This window comes from Ctenopharyngodon idella, chromosome 2 (assembly GCF_019924925.1).
Source record: "Ctenopharyngodon idella isolate HZGC_01 chromosome 2, HZGC01, whole genome shotgun sequence".
Lineage (NCBI taxonomy): Eukaryota > Metazoa > Chordata > Actinopteri > Cypriniformes > Xenocyprididae > Ctenopharyngodon > Ctenopharyngodon idella.
The window spans coordinates 38978073-38996971 of record NC_067221.1 but is presented as its reverse complement, the minus strand read 5'-3'; the positions used below and the strand labels follow the sequence as shown (position 1 = coordinate 38996971).

Genomic DNA, 18899 nt, shown 5'->3' with positions numbered 1-18899 from the left:
TATTTTACTTAAAGGGATAGTTCACCCCCATTTTCTTTTTCATCATTTACTCACCCTCAAGTTGTTCCAAACCTGTATGAGTTTTTTTTCTTTTATTGAACACAAAAGAGGATATTTTGAAGAATGTTGTTGACCAGAGTTGACGGTAGCCATTGATTTCCATAGCATTTTTTTCCCCTTCTACAGTGAACTGTCTGGTTACCAACATTCTCCAAAATATCCTCTTCTTGTTCAACAGAAGAAAGAAATTCATACAGGTTTGGAACAACTTGAGGGTGAGTAAATGATGAAAAAAATGGGGGTGAACTATCCCTTTAAAAATGCTCAAATAATAATCAGTTGTTTCAGTATTTTTTTTATTTAGTTTTTTTAATTACATTTTTCAATACTTTTGAGCTGCTGTTGTTGCAGAAGTAGAGGCTGTAGACATACTACAAACTGTGTTTAAGCATTTGTAAATAAGACCTGAAAGATCCATGATTTTGGTATTGGGTAAGCTTGTATTAAAAGAAAATGTAAGCATTTTAGAGCTGTTAATTGACTGCATATTGAGTGAAAACGACATGAATTGCGATAATGGTATGGTCACAACAGACAGATGTTGTGCTAAGAGTTTTGAAAATCTGACTACAGATTGGACAAAAGGATGTCAGCAATTGTTAAAAAAACTGTAAAAAGCTCAGTGTGATACACAATAGCATTCAGCAAGAAAAAACTGACATTTTATAGTATACAAAGCTGTCAGTGTCAACAAAAAAGTAGAAAAAACTAAATTTGTAACAAATATTTTCATGGTAACAAAACTTAGAAACATTTTGACCAATGTGGCTCACATGATGACAAAAGTATTTCTACATTTTGCAGACATGCAATAAAGTTCTGATGTTCCAGCACACAGTTGTGACAATTGCACTTACAGTTTAGACACTGTTAAGATTTTTTCAAAAAATATGCCAAAGCGGTTGAGAAAAACTGTAACAAAGTGGATTCAGACATACCCTAAGTGTACCTGTGCCATGCACTTAGATCATTAAAATAGGGACCTTCGACTCTCTCCTCAAGCTTCAAAGGCATTACAAGTTGGGAGAGGGACGACTCTCCACCACCCCTGGACTTGGTCAAACACCACCCATGACATCCAGAGAGGGGTGCTGGACGTCATTTGGCTCTGCAGTGAGCACCACTTGTTTCCACTGTGAACAGCTGTGCTGTGAACCACATTCAACCGCACAGATGAGCAGAGATGAATCACAACCAAAACAATGCTCTTCCGCAAGACACATGCAGTTTTATTTTTTAACCACTAGAGGGCCAAAAGTTTCATAGAGTGGTTTTAACTTGCAGCCAACAACATACAAAATAAAACAGATATTATTTAAATTCAGAAGAACCAAAACCATTTCACAATTTTTGTTGTAATTTCTCAAAAAGTGACACAATCACACATCATCTTCTCAGGCAGATAGAGAGAGCTATACTGAGCATGTGCTGGTAAAGTGTTATCATAAGATTATTTGTGATTGATAAATTAGTGTGCTACTAACTGTTACAGGTAAAACTAGTGAAACAGAGATGTAAATGAAAGTGTGACCAGAACATAATTGAAATCTAGAGTTAAAGCATTTAGCCAGGTGGCGCAAGATGTTTGAGTGTTATATGAAGGGGAAAAAGGGAAGTGCAGCAGTTGCTACAAACACAGTCAAACAACTCACGATACAGGAAGAGAAACTCACACAATGGCCGCATATGCAAAAGAAAAAATGTTCTACATTTTAATCGGGTTTTGGCTTATTTTAGGTGAGTATTAAAAGTTGTGCTGTGTTTGTTTATCATTTTGAAACAACAGATTTTATGCTCAGTTGTTCATGCTGCTTTTAATGCGTTTTATGTAAAGATCCAAATTAAGGAGTGATTTATTGTTAATCCTGGACATTACAATGGTTGTGTGTTCGTTTAGGTGTTGAATGCTTCAGTGGTGGGTCAAATCATACATTAACTATTAAGACTGGAGGATCTGTCACCATCCCATGTCATTATGATGAGAAAAACTCACTGCAGAAGAAATACTGGTTCTCAGAAATTGGTCTAATTCGTAATTACATAAACACAACAGAGAAGAATCTGTCAGTAATTGATCATCCTGATCAGAGTCTCTTTACTGTGACTATGAGAAACCTGCAGAACAAACACACTGGAGGTTATTCTTGTGTTGTGGAGACTGAAGGACAGCCGACTGTCACGTATGAGCTTCATCTCGAGGTTCAGTCTGGTATGAGATTTTGTAATTATTTAAATCACATTCTAATTTCTATTTCTCTAACTTCACACACATGTATTTAATAATCTCAAATGACTCTGTGAGTTCAGCTCCTGATGTGTCTGTGGTGAGCAGCAGTGTATCTGGACATGAAGGTGGTGATGTCAGTGTCCAGTGTTTCTACACTTCTAGATATAAGAATAAAACTAAACAGTGGTGCAGATATAAAGATCAGAGCTGTTACACAGTGGGGAGGACTGACACATCCCAGAATCCATCAGTCCAGATCAGTGATGATGGGAGAAGATCCTTCACTGTGTTGATGACTGGACTGAGACTCAGTGATTCTGGATGGTACTTCTGCTCTGCTGGAGAGGCACTGAACCCTGTTCATCTCATTGTATCACAGGCAGAACCAGGTAAAAGAAAAACAACAACAAAAAAAAAAAAACATTAATATATATTTCACTACTATATTGAAAATAAAACAACTAAAATTGCTTTGCTTTTTACTTTTGACAGTAAGCGGGACCACAGACAATCCGAGAGTCTCGTTAGTACTGACACATTTCTCATTAAAATGATTTTCCTCTCAGAATAATCTTCCTGGAATTATTCTATATTTGGCTGTTTTGTCATCAGTGCTCCATTTCCTCAATTTCTTTGTCTTTAATGCTTACATAATCATTTCCTCATTGCCCTGGTGATTTTTTTCTTTCTTTTTTCTATATTTGCAGAAGTGAAACAGGAATTTCCAAGAATAATAATAAAACTGAAGTCACTGCAGAAACAAAAATGTACTACATCATTATTGTTTAAAATAAAATAAAGCTTGAACTAATTCTAGATACTATTAGTCTGGTGAAAGTTTAGTTTAGATGCCTTGTTTTCTGGTGCTTTTATTCAGCTGAATTAGTTCCAGAACTCTTTCTGGGCTTTTTGAACTAAAAGATTTGAAAGTGTTTTCTTATTTCCCACAGAAGTAAAGATCTTCTGACTGTGTGGCTTCCAGTTTCAGCTGCACTTCTGCTGCTGTTGATTCTGGTCGGTGTTTTCACCTGGAGATGGAAACAGAGAACTAGTCAGTTTGACCTGCACTCCATTCTTAATTCTTTTAATGTTCATTTCATGCCCTGCCATTATATATATGTATATATATATATATATATATATATATATATATATATATATATATATTCTGATATTCTGTTATGTTATTGTTTTCCCTTTTTAAAATAAAGAGCAAGATAAACACCAAAACAGAGAGAGAAACGACAGCAGGACCATTGATGCAGTAAGTCCCTTAATTTACAGTCTAGTTATGAAAATGTTCATATTACAATATCATTTTTTTTTTCTCTGTCACTTTGGCACATTTTTGTAAAATAAAAAAAAAAATAAAAAATAATTTTTGTTCTACTTTTTTGTTGATACTGACTGGTTACTATCTAATGCAAGAATGCCAGACATGTTTTGTCCAGCTGAATGTTATTTTGTATCACACTGAGCATTTAGATACAGATTTCAACATTAGTTAAACAGTTACTTGGGGGGAAAAGTCAGTTTCAAACTGTACTTTGGCTATAGAGCATTCTGGCAAGATTCTCTCAAAGTTATGAACAAACATTCTTCCAATAACATAAATAGAACATTTGTTCAGATTTATCTGGTCTTTAATAATGTTCTCAAAACTTTAGCATAAAAACGTTATCTATACATCAATCATGGAACGTTTTCCTTTCTGAAACATTTTTTAAATGTTACTACTTGTTTCAAAATGTTCAGAAAACATTCAAAAGTAATGTTGTATTCAAAACACCCTCACAGCAGCATTAATTAATTTGCATGTCCATTTTGTACACATTTCTTACATGTGAAGTCATATATGGTGAACAGACAATTGACATCCAGGGCAGTTTCATGTATATGCTTCCAAACTTGTTTGCTTGGTAACACCACACCGCAACAGCAAGAAGCTGTCCACACTGGACACGACAAAGCGGCTGTTGCAAAATCCATTTGTCCTTCATTTCAGAAGATGCAGAAGCACATGGAGTACGTCAGAATGGGACATCAGTTTAATGTCATGAATTTGTTGTGTCACATCGCGCCACTTACAGAGTAGATTATAATTGGTTTTACTTGCTTTTGTCATGTCGTGTCTCGCCGTTCACATCTGGTGTAGACAGTGTAAGACTGTGATTTCATTACTATGTTGTTTAGAAAGTTTAGAAGAGCACACCCTATATCATTACATTGGGTTGGCAATGGAACCTGTTGTCCATTTAGTGAATCATATGCTGATTTCTTGAAATATCTTTGTCCTTATTGTTTACTGTGTGTTTGTGTGAAATGCAGATCTACTCTAAACCTGAAGATCCTGTGATATACAACACTATAAATGATGAATGCTCAAATGTAAGTAAACCAGACGTACCACTGATGGTTTGGAAATATGACATTAAAGGGTTAGTTCACCCAAAAATGAAAATTCTGTCATTAATTACTCACCTTCATGTCGTTCTACACCTGTAAGATCTCCATTTGTCTTCGGAACACACATTAAGATATTTTTGATGAAATCTGAGAGGTATATGACTTGTCCATAGACAGCAATTCAACCACCAATTTCAAGGTCCAGAAAGACATTGTTAAAACAGTCGACGTGACTGCAGTGGTTCAACCTTAATGAATGAAGCGACGAGAATACTTTTTGTGCACAAAAACAAAACAAAGATAACAACTTTATTTAACAATATCTTCTCTTCTGTGTCATTCTCATACGCTATTTACGTTCAGCGCTTCCAGGTTCTACGTTGGAATGCCGGCTCAGTATTGGCCAAAGCTGATCATGTGAGCAGCATGACGCATGCATGTGATGATGATGCAGGAGCTGGCCAATAATGAGTCGGCGTTCTGAAGAAACACCTGTAAGCGCTGAAGGCAAACAGCGTATGAGATTGACACAGAAAAGTAATTGAGTAATTAATGACAGAATTTTCATTTTTGGGTGAACTAACCCTTTAAGAGTAAGATTTGATGAATATATCATGTTTAATTATGATCCATTTCTCCACATGATACCAACAAGGACATAACCTATAGTACTATTGGTGATGCTCCTGGGAGTGAAGCAGTAAGTTTTATAGAAATATATTAATGTATTTATTGTACCTCTGGCCGTATTTTTATAATGATCTCACACTTCCAGAAGCCTCCAGCAGGTGGAACAGTATACAGCACTGTGGCTCCACACTAACAGCAACAGTGACGCTGCGTCCCAGTTCAGAGGCTGCATCATTTGAAGGCCGATTGCGTCACAGTGGCGCGACGAATGCTGCCTCAATTTCTAAGGCTCCTCCAAATGTGTCCTTCATTTCCCATGAAATGAAGGATACAACAGATGGACCCTTTGCGGCCTTGCCTGCCCCAGAATTCATTGCGCGCCAGTGACGACAAGATTTTTTTTAAATGAAACTGCTGAATTACACTTTTAAACGCAAGAATTGGGTTTCAACTTACTCAAATATCTAATGACACAAATGTAAAAATAAAAAACAACAACTTTAAAGCAGTTTAAATGTTGACATATCTTACTAAGATGCAGTTATATATAGTTTATATTCTTTATTATATACAGAAATAGACCATGGTGAACATATTTAGACAGTTTGTGAACCCTGTTTTGTTTTCAGACTGTTTTATTTTGTTTTCAGTTGAATATAACTTCCAAAAAAGCGCAGTATAAACGTTACTGCCACTCATCAATGATAGCTGTCGCAGTTGGGTGACAAGAACAGTTCTCCATAGTGTAGACTGTCCCATTTAACAACGCTCAGTCCGACCTTCGCTTCCTTCAAAGGATGCAGCCTGCGAATAACACCAGAACAGACACATCTAACCAAGAGAAACAGAAGAGGACTATCACAACACAACTTTTTTTTTTTTTTTTTTTTTTTTTTTTTTGTGGTTTTTATGCTTGTTTTACATGAAGATCTGTAGATCAGATCTACAGATTCAAACACATTAACTTTGCGTTTGCTTGATCCCTCTCCATTTTTTCAAAAGGACCCATATGAACAGATGTGAGGGTCACGACTATTGAAAAAAAGTGTTACGTGGATCGTAAATTCATCTGTTAGGCTAGTTCATAACTAGTCTCTTGAAATGAGATTATCCTTCCTATATTGTAGTTGTATATATTTGTGTCCGTTCTGTTTTATCACTGTAAAAAATACTTTCAGTTTACATGTACAGTGTTCTGTTCTCTGTTATGCATATTTTAAATTAAATAAAAGTATTTTGTAGTTGTAGTCCTTTTCCTCTTTCGACTTTTCATTACATGCATGTGTGTACGGGTGTGTGTGTGTGTCCGGGGGGACATCCCGACATTCCTACATCCCTACGTTATGGGGGCAAAGTGTACCAGAAAATACCAGAAAGTTTTGATCTTGTGGGGAAATTTTTTGGTCCCAATGAGGAAAACAAACTTCCTGTGTCCTCGTAAACCAAACTGGCTTAAAAAACATACTAAACAGTGTTTTTTTTTTAAATTCAAAAAATGTAGACAGTTTCCTGTGATGGGTAGGTTTAGCGGGAGGGGTAGTGTAGGGGGATAGAATATACAGTTTGTACAGTACGTCTATGGAGAGTCCCTGTAAACCACATATACAAGTATGTGTGTGTGTGTGAGTGTGTTTTCTGTTTTGTTTGCCTTTGGTTTCATGTTCTGTTGTCCTGTCTTGTTTCTAATGAGTAATCGGCTGGTGCATATACAGTAGTATGTTGCCATTTATTCAGGATATTGTCACAATTTAGTTATGTTTGGACTTTGTGTTTCATCATTCCCTGCCTGAGTTTGTCTGTTGTCATGGTTACTGATTTGATTTGTCAATATGTCCAGTTGTGTTATCACTAATCACCTTGTTTCTGCTGTGTACTTAAGTTCCCCTTGGCCGAATCCGAAATCGCCTCCTAAACCCTTAATTACTGCTCCCTGCGTTAGTCCACTAATACAGTTCACTTGAAGGAGTGAATGAAAACAAGTAAGTGAATCCGGACAGCTGTTGAACATCGGCTGTACACTTCGTTCGGACACCACTACAAATGGCTGTCCCCTCAAATAATGCCCCATTTAAGGGCTATAGGGGGCGATTTCGGATTCAGCCCTTGTTTAAATGCAGTTGGTCTGGTCTCGTCGATATTAACGGTTATGTTTTGTGTGCCTGTCTTGTTTAGATCAACATTTGTGTGGATTATTAAAGACTTCTGAACCTGGTCTTCTTCCTGTACTTTCTGCAACCATTTGTGACAGATGTACAATACTTTTTACTTTCGAATGGCCGTCAACAGAGATGGATGTTTTTTTTGTCTGCCCAAATATGTTTCACACTGTGGTCTGTTGCTGATGTCCATGTGCAACGTGATCTCATGAGAATACGTGTGTATTTTTACGTAAATTGTGGTTCTACCACACGTACATTTACTTACGTTTTCATACACACATAAACGTACAACATTGACGTATTTAGAGGACTAAAACGTAAAAATACTTACGTATTAACAGCAATAAAAACGTAAATCATGTAACGTAAAGTGTGAATGTATATGAATTCCCATGTATTAATATTAAAATCGTGGCTTTAATGATTTAATTTTGTTTTTAGTAGAATTTATTGAAAGCAGTTTACTCATCTACTTAATATGAAATAACATTTCTGTTCGTGACTTGTGCTGCTCATTTCAGAGGACTGCATAATGTTAAACAAGACTACAATTTAAAACCTTATGAATAAATTTTCTGTAATTGTTTAACCATTTTGTAATATTTAGTTTGTTTGCTGTGCGACACAGAAGGCGTTTTCTCCTATGCAGTGACTGACAATACAACCATAAGATACACCAAAACACAACATAAATTCACAAATCACATCACTTTTATTTGTTCGCTGTTACTCCCAATCTTTAGAATCCATATGTTTGTAAGGAACAGATCCAAATTCAGCCCTTTATCCGCCGATCTTCATCTTCATTCTCAGCAACAGCGACCATCACAGTCAAAGCTCGCGCTCGTTATGATTCAAATTGAAAGTGGCGCCACCCTCGAGAAGCGTTACGACATGGTTTACGGCACTGATATCGAACGCTCATTGGTTCTCACCTGCTTCGTCACAGATTGCGACATGCCGTGTTTCAGTGGATTGACATTTGAAATGAGTGTCGCGCCTTCACGGAGAGAAGCCGGATTCATAATATTTTCATGGATTAATAAGCTAAATTCTGCTCTGTACCCTATAAAAACTATTACCGCCAGAGAAGACTGACTGGAACTCATCATCATTTGAACTACTTTTGGTACCACTTTTGACATTTTCGCAAAAAAAATAAATTATTGTGATTACGCTTGTTTGTCTGTCACTCTTTTATTTATATTAGTAGGTAGTTTAAAGAAATGGTTATAGGTAGGTTTAGGGATAGGTGTAGGATTAGTGGCTCAAAATATCGTTTTAATGTTATATTTTTACTAAAATTGTCATTTTCCTACACATTTCTGCCCATTATGTTTTATTCTTTTAACATTCTGTATAAAATGGGTAGGTTTTTAGGTTCGGGATGGGGATTAGGGATCTTACATTTATCTACAAAACGATAAAAGGGAAATTATACATATATCTTTAAGACATGATAAGATTCGTAAATATTTTACGTTTTTTTCGCTGTAAAAACGTAAGTATTTTTACGTTTTAGTGCCATAATTACGTCAATATTGTACGTTTTAGCACCTTTCTAAACGTACAAAAATGTACGTTTTGTGTCTTTGAAAGTTACGTATTAATACCTACGTATTAACAATGAGACCAGGCTGCCATGTGATGAACACTGTAAGCAGAAGTCAGTCTCTGCTTGAATGTTAAAGTGTTGCTTCTTTACTTACTCGTGTGCTTTTGTGGTTGATTTCTGTCCAACACTCACAGTGTACATTCACACATTATTTTCTTTCTTGCTCAGAGGTTCAGCACACTCAATACTGGAACTAATACAGCCACAACACATTTAGAATTGTACTTGAAATATGTTTAAATGTATTTTTTTAAATTGACATAATTGGGAATTATTTTAATGAAATATGAGAGACTGGGGAGGTTTGCAATACTACTTTTTATCTCAAATTTTGATATAATTTCCCATATTTTTCTGCTACAAATTGAGATCTTTTGAGTTGTAACATCTGAAAATATGGACAGTTTATATTTTGTACATGCATTTATTTTGTTAATCAAATTTGCTTGTTCAGAATTATTTTAAACCAACCCCCATGAACCCCTTCAACCAACTCCAGACATTTCATTTTTAAGCATAAATTAGAAAAGGTGAACAAAAAAAGAAAACATTTTATTGTAAAACAGCAAAATTATTGAACACATGATTAAAAAAAATAAAACAAGCTAACAATTAAACATAGCAGTTTGTGTTAATCACTTTCATAGTTTTGTCAAAAGTGCAGCTTATACAATGTAACATTTTGTTCAGTATTTGTGCAGTAATTAACAACCTTCTCTTTTCGAGTAAATGTTACATATTAAATTGCTCAAGAAAACCTGCTGATTCAGATTATACACTGCTGTCATTTACAGTTTTTCTCGATTGCTTAAACACATTTCTTGAAACTATGCCTCATTTTCTCAAAACAGTAAACACAAATCCATAACGTCTCACCCAATTCCCCAAACATCCTATTTTCAGGTCAAAATGAAGCTCTACACTCAAAACCATTCACTCTTGCTGAAAAACCAAACTTTGTCCTCAGACATGACACACAAGCCCTCAAAAACACACACACTACAACATAGTCTTACACACTAGTGAGATAAATTCAAAACAATACTACAAAATCCAAAAACCAGTAATAAGTTATGTTGCTTGTAGTTCTCCCCCTTCAAGGAACTTTTCAAATGATGAACACATGTATACACTTGCACATTTTTTATTGCTTAATGTACTGTACAGTACAATACACCAAACAACAACAAGAAATATTCTGCCCCAGCATCACGTCTTTGGTCTGGGACGATCAGAGAATCTCATCAACATCACAGGTTATACTGGTCCTATCCAGGCAGCGGGGGGGAAAATCCTCTTGCATGCCTGATCCACCCCTGGCACACATCAACTGAAATGTCTAGTCGGGCTTCTTCCATTTCATCGTCTCTGTGTCCCACAAAAATAGAAGTACTGATTACTGTAACTATAACACATGCTTTTTACAAAATGGAAGCAAACAGAAACTCTATCTGTATGTAAGGCAGTTTGATGCATGTGTTGTAACAGAGTACAGCACTCAAAAGTTACAGTAGAGTACACTGAGGTACACCTACCTGTTTCCACCCTGAAGGTTCTTACGATCGAGGCGACAGTGAAGCAACTTAAGTTTGGCTGAACTCATTGCCCAGCCTCCCTCATAGTCATACCATGGACAAGGACATGGTCAACTAGTGGCACAAATTTCATCTGACACTCCTTGTCTCCTTGCCCCTCATCCTCATCCTCCCCTTCTTAATCCTCCTTCACCTCTTCCTCCACTTTTTACTGCTCCTCCTCCTCCTCCTCCTCCTCCTCTTCCTCCTCTCTGGTGTCCTTGACCTTTTCAATCACATCTCTGGATCCATTGTTCCAAAACTGAATGAACTGACTGGGACTCTTTTATCTCTCTGTTGAAGGTTCTGATCGGTGTGTGATAAATTTTGACTCTTAGTGTTTCCACGTGGGTAACTGTGTGCTAATTGAGCTCAAGCTGTGTTGACTTGAGTGAACAATATTGAATGCTAGTGCTTTCTAAATGACAACATGGTGTAGGCAATGAGAAATGAAGGGATTTGTGTGTAGAGTTCTGCAGTGACAGTTCAACAAATCTGATTCATGTGTCAAAAAGAGGAATAGTGTTTATAGTTTAGGGAAATGGGTGTGCTTTTTAATAAATTGCGTTATGGTTTCCCCCTTCCGTATTTAAAGCACTTTGAGTACCCAGAAAAGCGCTATATAAATGTAAGGAATTATGGTTTTGAAATTTTAGTTCAAAAGCCTGGTTATAGTGTTTAAACAATCAGGAAAAACTGTAACATGCATTAACAAATTAGCCACAAGTAAAATGTTTATTTGTTGTTGTGTTGTGGCTAGGGTTGGGAACGGTTCGGTTCTCATCCGGAACCGGTAGTGTTTTTTGAAAAGAACCGGAACCGTGCAAGATTTCTAAGTTTCGGTTTCGAAAACGGTTCTGGTGCGATGGGTGGGCGAATTAGAGACATCGTGAATATTATAGCAATGAATGCACTGAAAATCCCTCGCGCTACGCGTATACGTCAGATTTCAATGCAGAGAGAGAGAGAGAGAGAGGTGCCCAAAGCTGCACGATTAATCTTTAAAAGATCGCGTTCTCGATTTCATCACCCACATGATCTAATTCCTAAATGACAATGATTTGCCCGTGTATATTAAACCTTTGACAAAAATAAAATCGCGACATTCAAATCTGCGTTTGCGCTGCCGTTGATCTAAAGAGAGTTGTCATATGTAGATAAACAGCTTCACAAACAATATTTTCAAACGCACAATATTTCTGTGTTACAAATAGGCCTATTCCAATTATAACAGAAGTATACAAAAGTTTATTATTCAGATAGAAACGCTGGTGTTTATGTATAATAAATTAGGCTACCTTCTGACAGTAACTGTACTTCAAATAACAACTGTATCGATTGCATTGTTACGCCACTAGGTGGCAACAAATTACTGTTAAAAATATGTCTATCACTGAATCATTCTTCCAGAAACAAGTCTTTATGAATCCAACTTACAAAAATATTCTGTTTCATCTGTCTGAATTTTACATGTGTGTTCAAGCATCTTGTCTAATTTGTGGTAACCATGAGTGATACATTTGTTACTGTATTTGTTAATCTTTGTTAATGTTAGTTAATAAAAATACAGCCGTTCATAGTTTGTTCATGTTACTTCACAGTGCATTAACTAATGTTAACAAACACAACGCTCGACTTTAATAATGTATTAGTAAATGTTGAAATTAACATTAATAAATGCTGTAGAAATGCAGTCATTAGTTCATGTTAATATAGTTAACTGATTTTAACTAATGAACCTTATTGTAAAGTGTTAGCGAATTTGTTGAGATTTTGTTCTGTTAAATTCATTTTACAAGAATAATAAACACAAAAAGGATTGTTTGAGTCAAGTATTGTGCATTTTTCCCTTACTACTATTTTTTATTAGTTGTTTAATTATTTTAATGGAACCGGAACCGGAATCGTTAGGCAGAACCGGAATCGGAATTGGAAAATTTCTCATGATTCCCAACCCTAGTTGTGGCTAGTTTGAATTTGCTGCTGCAGCTTATTTGCTCACTTGTTAACACTTCTGTGGTTTCAGGCGATATTTCTGCTCTGAAACAGGAGGGAACAGATAGACACTGCAAGAAGTGAGCAGCTCCTCTCATACACACACACTCCACTGTAGACATGATTCACCCTCTGATTCTCTCTGGGATTTTACTTTACATCTCAGGTAAAACAAAACTATAATTCTGTTTAAAAAGCATTATTAAACTATTGTACGGTCTGTTGTTAAATTGTTAAAATGGTTTAACTTGAATTCTTTAACCTATAATTATACTATATACATTAACATCTGTATATGTGCAGTTTGCGAGTGTTTTTTATGTTTTCTCCTCTACATTTATTCTTGTCTTCAGGTGCTGCTGTTCATACACTGAAACTTAATATAGCAGTGAAATCTGGATCATCTGGCATTATTCCATGCGTGTATGATAAACAATATAAAGAAAACCGCAAATATTTGTGTAAGGGACTAGTTTGGAGCTCTTGCCGTATATTGGCATATGCAAATGAGACGGGAAAATATTCCATCACTGATTATTCAGACCAGAGTATTTTTACAGTGCGATGGGACAGTCTGGAGACCGCAGACTCTGGAAAATACTGGTGCGCTGTGGAGATTGGTGACTATGGCACCATAGACACTAGTTATTATTTGTATCTGACGATACAATCAGGTAAAGAACATTTACCTTTTTTCTGAGAAATATGATAATGCATTTTATTAAAATAGAATATAATGTAAATATGAAATAATGTAGCTATAAAGAGTTATAAATAATGTAAACAGTTAGTGTTCTTGTTGAGTTAGGTGTGATAGATATTTATTTCTGTACACAAGTAAAAAGAACTGAAAAAGGAGAACATGTTAACTGAAGACAGTGATTAATGAAGAACCCATGTGACACTAACTATTTTTAGAGATATCATGATTGTTCTTCATTTACTGTCGAATTAACACTAATTATTCTGATTCTGATTCCTCTTAATGATTCCGGTTCCTTGGAGTTCACTAAGTGAATCAGATCAGAGACCGCTGCGAATGGTGTTTTGATTCACTAAAGTAAGAACTGGCTTTTAACAATCATTCGTTTGGGAATCAGAAACTCTCGCAGCACTGAATGGTTTAGATTCATAAAAAATAACCAACTTATAGAAGTCATTTGTTGAGGAGTCAGGCTACGCTTGTTGCACTGTGTGTTTTTGACGTACTAAAGAACCAGCTCATGAGAGTCATTCGCATGGGAACTGGACTATACTGTGCGTTTCCCAAAAGCATCATTAGCCAACTAACACAAGTTCTATGGTTGCAAGTTCCATTTAACTCTGTTGGTAATGATGCAACTTGTGACCCCTGGTCATGCGTATGTTTTAGATTCATTAAAAATAACTGACTCATAAGAGTCATTCATTCGGGAATGGCCATTGCTGGTTGCCCTGTACGTATGAGTCTGAAATCACATACTCTCTTAGGTACTTATTTTGAATAAGTACTTACTTTGCAAGTGCTAAATAAGTACGTTCAATATAGTATGAAAGTGCGTTGTATGAGTGTAATCCAGACATGTTGTCATTATCACATGACCAGTGTTGTGCAAGTTACTTCCAAACTGTAATACATTATAGATTACTTGTTACTGTTATTTAAAAGAAATTCGGTAACGCTTTAGATTACAGCCTGGAAAGTACTGCATACTTACAATGAATTCACAGCGTAACTTTAGATAATTATAGTGTACCTATAAAGTGTACGTGTAAGTATAGGGGAACAATATGTAAAGTCTTGGGAATAAAGGTGTAACATCCAGGAAAATAACAAATTATTTATACTGTAAGTATTTTAGAACTAAGGGATACTTATACTATTATGATAGACAACAATCTTACGTTTGGGAGCAATTTAGCGAGAAAGTGCACTGATTAAGTTGTTTCAAGGCAAGTAGAAAGAACTATTGCAATATTTTTTAATACATGGGGAAATACAGTTGCAAGAAAAAGTATGTGAACCCCTTGCAGAATCTGTGAAAATGTGAATAATTTTAACAAAATAAGAGAGATAATACAAAATGCATGTTATTTTTTATTTAGTACTGTCCTGAGTAAGATATTTTACATAAAAGATGTTTACATATAATCCACAAGACAAAAAAAAATAGCTGAATTTATTAAAATAACCCTATTTATAAGTATGTGAACCATTGATTCTTAATACTGTGTGTGGTTACCTAAATGATCTACTGTTTTTTTGTTTTGTGATGGTTGTTCACGAGTCCCTTGTTTGTCCTGAGCAGTTAAACTGAGCTCTGTTCTTCAGAAAAAATCTCCAGGTCCCCACAGTCATTATGCTCCAGGTAGCATAATGACTGTAGGATATCCAGGGCTATCCAGGCTACTAACAATATAGCTTATAATTGGCAAAGTGAAGGCTCAAGACAATGCAAGAAAGGATGACAGACAGAATCACAAACTATCCAAGTCTGTTAAAAGTATGGTAGAGGTATAAAGTGATTATCTGACAAACTCGAAGTAATGCGCATACGTCCATCTCGCGAATGTCCATCTTCACCCATTAGCCGCTTTTCCACTGGCCAGCATGAGCACAGAGGCCAAAATCATGGCGCGTTTCCACTGTTGGGCCAGTAGCCTCACGGCACTCCTGTAAAACCCGCCCTAAACACACCTTCACTGGACTACGTCACACAATACAAAGTTACACACCAGCGAGAGGGAGATGAAATAAATAAATCGCTAAACAAATATATCAGAAGCTGTCATTTAGTCTTTATTTACAAACTTGGACACCACATGCGGCTATTGACTGACCACGAACAGGTAATAGAACTTACTTGCAGCATTTTTCATCCATTAAAGTCCACTTTCTAATAAAAATTTCCTGATAATTTACTCACCCCCATGTCATCCAAGATGTCCATGTCCTTATAGCGGACTTCAATTGGCCCCAAATGGTTGAAGGTCAAAATTACAGTTTCAGTGCTGCTTCAAGGAGCTTTATCTAGCAAAACGATCGGTCGTATTCTTCAAAAAGCTTACGCTGAATGTCCTACACCTTCCCTATTCAACTTACGGAACGAACGCGGCGCCAGTTCTGTTTTTTCTGTAAGTTTAATAAGGAAGGTGTAGGGAATTCAGCGTAAGCTTTTTGAAGAATACGGAATCGCGGTCTGGTGGAAGCACTTGTGATGTGATCATTTGTGTCTATAAACCATATACATTTTCATTTTTTTAAGAAAATGACTGTTCGTTTCGCTAGATAAGACCCTTATTCCTCGTCTGGGATCATGTAAAGCCCTTTGAAGCTGCACTGAAACTGTATTTTTGACCTTCAACTGTTTGGGGCCAATTGAAGTCCACTATAAGGAGAATAACCCTGGAATGTTTTCATCAAAAACCTTAATTTCTTTTCGACTGAAGAAAGAAGGACATGGACATCTTGGATGACATAGGGGTGAGTAAATTATCAGGACATTTTTATTATAAAGTGGACTAATTCTTTAATGTCTCGTGGTCTTGCTGTTTTTTTTTTTTTTTTTTTTTTTTTTTTTTTTTTTGAACAATTAAATTTTGGGCTAAAATTATGTTGTAACGCAAGCGTTACTGAACATGTACCGAGTAAAATATTACTGAAAATTGATTAGTAATGCCTTACACTACTGCGTTACAGCAAAAAGTAATATGTTACTGTAATGCATTACTTTTGTAACGCGTTACTCCCAACACTGCACATGACCTACCAGCGTTCACTTAGATAACAGTTCCTTTCACAGTTGCGTCACTTCACTGCCATTCACGAATCCTCTCTTGTGGCCTCATGGGATAGTAAAGCGTCCATCATATGCACACTTCAGAATCTTGGCAGAAGTAGTTGGTCATCCGGGTACTTTTAGCCTACAGAATTTGGCCCGAACCAAGAGTACTCCCCCATATCCCCGGCTGGGATCCCCAGCAGAGAGTGAGGAGTCATGGTGGTGGAGAGATGTAGAATACTTGTGAGGAACATAGGCAAGTCGGCTATAGGCCCCCTCACGTGATGATTGGATAGATCATTTGAACGTGTTCCTCCCAAACTTTGCTAATAATACATCATATAGTAGGGAAGTTTGTGATTTCGGACGCAAACGATTTTTGATGCACCAAAAAGAATCATTTGGGAATATGACAACATTGGTCGTGCTGTATGTTTTTAACTTACTAAAAAGAACCCACTCATAAGAGTCATTCGTTCTGATTACTCTGATTGCTGGATGTAGTTTAAAAAAGCAGTTTAGCAGTAGCAGTGCAGGAGGCAATTTTTAATTCAGAAATGGAAACTGTTATTTTGAATTTAGCTGCTGTCAGAGTAGGATATTTTACAGTTTTCTGTGTGCATCGGTGGAAGAATGCATGTTTGATAAAGCACAGGAAAAAAACTTCATCATTATTCAGTTGCGTAACTATTTAAAATTGAACCAGTTTTAAATAAAGTGTTACCAACCATAGAAAATACTTTACAATATCAAAGGAATTTAGATAACTACGTTTTATAGCAAATAAGACAATTGATGGACAAATCTTATTGTCTTTTTGACTGTGTTCAGCTCCTGATGTGTCTGTGGAGAGCAGCAGTGTATCTGGACATGAAGGTGGTAATGTCAGTGTCCAGTGTTTCTACACTTCTGGATATCAGTATAAACTCAAACAGTGGTGCAGATATAAAGATCAGAGCTGTTACACAGTGGGGAGGAATGACACATCCCAGAATTCATCAGTTCAGATCAGTGATGATGGGAGAAGCTCCTTCACTGTGCTGATGACTGGACTGAGACTCAGTGATTCTGGATGGTACTTGTGCTCAGTAGGAGATCTGCAGGTTCCTGTTCAGCTCAATGTCAATGAACCCAATCGTGGTAAAATCACAAATGAATTCGGATATAAAAATAATGCCACTCTTAATGCCCTAAAAATAAATTTTTTTTTCTACTTTCAAGCAGTGACAAATATTCCAACAGCTCTGAGACTCTGAGACAGACATGTAAGTGTCATTTTCTGACTATATTTAAAAGAATCAAATGCATTTAAATACTTTTGTAGCCTGAAAATGTAGGCTGAGGGCTGTAAAAAGGTCAAAACATTTGCTGTGACATTATTTCTGTATGATACTAGTAAATGTAAGGTCCACCCAATGGCCCAACGACAGAATCCAAAGGTGTGGGCGAAGGTTTAATGAAATATTTTTTAATTTGCGCTTCTGTGAAGTTCACTTAACTTAGAATTTATTAGAAATTAGAATTTATTTTCAATTTTACTTTATCTCTGTGTAGTAATTTAGATATTTGATTATTATGGCTAACTCATACTTTTAATTTTTCATTCATTAGGACCCGATGTCGCACAGAATCTCACGTGAGCCAAGTCGTGAGCTCACGGACACAAAATCGCCAATTCTGATCTTAGACAGAGGATGCAAGGTTAACTATTTACCTTTAAGTAGGCCACTCCATGCATGCTCATAACAAAGTGTCATTTTCGTAGTCACATTCATACAACTTGCTAAGTCAGTGATAGACAGAAATCAAAAGGTCCCAGATAATGTGGCCCATGCTCCATTCATTTGGGGCCTTCAGTTTGACCTATCCTGGACACAATATTTGCGGTGACACCAGACTCCACCTTATCTACTAGAAATAAATGATTTCAGAAGAATACAGAATCAATCAAATAAAACATTTTGTTGGTCAGGTAAAAATGATGCCAATTACACAATTAAAAGCCAGTTCAGAAATGATAAATGCATAACATCAATTGCTCAAAGATGAATCTAAGAGTGAGAAATGCATACCTGACAGTGGAGAAACACACAGCAGTGTGTGAGTTCTGAGTGCAGGACTCTAGAAACTGACACTGCACTGCATGGGGGTTTTCCTGCTAAGACAGAATGTGAGATCAAACACCCTGCAATAAATCAATAAAACTCAGTAATCTGGAGGGTTATCTATGCTTATATAATGCATCCCCGCTTATCTATGCATCCCCCTCTTTCCATTCCCTCTTCATTCCCCCTGAGTCAAGACACTGAAAGTTCACTAAGAATTTACCACATATGATGTACCTGTTTAAACTATTGTTTTTTTTTCCCTTTCATATTTGGTCATTTTAAGTGTCTGAGTGTGATTGGTAAAATGGTCTCAATTTCACCCAAGCCACTTGAATTCTGGGATAGATTGGAAACTTGTTGTGGG

The 18899-nt window shown here is 36.4% G+C and overlaps 3 protein-coding genes and 1 long non-coding RNA gene across 9 annotated transcripts in view; 3 read left to right on the top strand and 1 right to left on the bottom strand.

The window, feature by feature from the left end:
- Window positions 1-18899, top strand: part of LOC127494629 (polymeric immunoglobulin receptor-like) — an 80766-nt gene that overhangs the window by 37081 nt on the left and 24786 nt on the right. The gene's annotated exons all lie outside the window — the stretch shown is intronic.
- The window catches only part of LOC127494646 (CMRF35-like molecule 9), a 59895-nt gene that overhangs the window by 32658 nt on the left and 8338 nt on the right, over window positions 1-18899 (top strand). The window contains exons 1-10 of one of the 6 annotated variants that reach the window (XM_051860687.1): window positions 1538-1797; window positions 1958-2269; window positions 2368-2676; window positions 2780-2810; window positions 2995-3054; window positions 3238-3338; window positions 3499-3551; window positions 4616-4675; window positions 5349-5393; window positions 5469-6570. In XM_051860687.1, the coding sequence (XP_051716647.1) occupies window positions 1737-1797; window positions 1958-2269; window positions 2368-2676; window positions 2780-2810; window positions 2995-3054; window positions 3238-3338; window positions 3499-3551; window positions 4616-4675; window positions 5349-5393; window positions 5469-5516 (1080 nt within the window). In that variant the 5' untranslated portion in view covers window positions 1538-1736 and the 3' untranslated portion in view covers window positions 5517-6570. Of the gene's footprint in view, window positions 1-1537; window positions 1798-1957; window positions 2270-2367; window positions 2677-2779; window positions 2811-2994; window positions 3055-3237; window positions 3339-3498; window positions 3552-4615; window positions 4676-5348; window positions 5394-5468; window positions 6571-18899 lie in introns of those variants that run through there. The other 5 variants (XM_051860682.1, XM_051860716.1, XM_051860723.1 and 2 more) reach the window with 5 other exon arrangements.
- On the bottom strand, window positions 9629-11141 carry LOC127494830 (uncharacterized). The gene is made up of 2 exons (XR_007924986.1): window positions 10633-11141; window positions 9629-10465 (listed from the first exon to the last, which is right to left on the bottom strand). It is a non-coding gene; the product is annotated as an uncharacterized LOC127494830 (long non-coding RNA).
- Window positions 12698-18899, top strand: part of LOC127494805 (polymeric immunoglobulin receptor-like) — a 62088-nt gene continuing 55886 nt past the window's right edge. Inside the window, exons 1-3 of the mRNA XM_051860963.1 lie at window positions 12698-12832; window positions 13020-13340; window positions 17259-17567. Coding sequence (XP_051716923.1) covers window positions 12787-12832; window positions 13020-13340; window positions 17259-17567 — 676 coding nt within the window. The 5' untranslated portion in view covers window positions 12698-12786. The remainder of the gene's footprint in view (window positions 12833-13019; window positions 13341-17258; window positions 17568-18899) is intronic.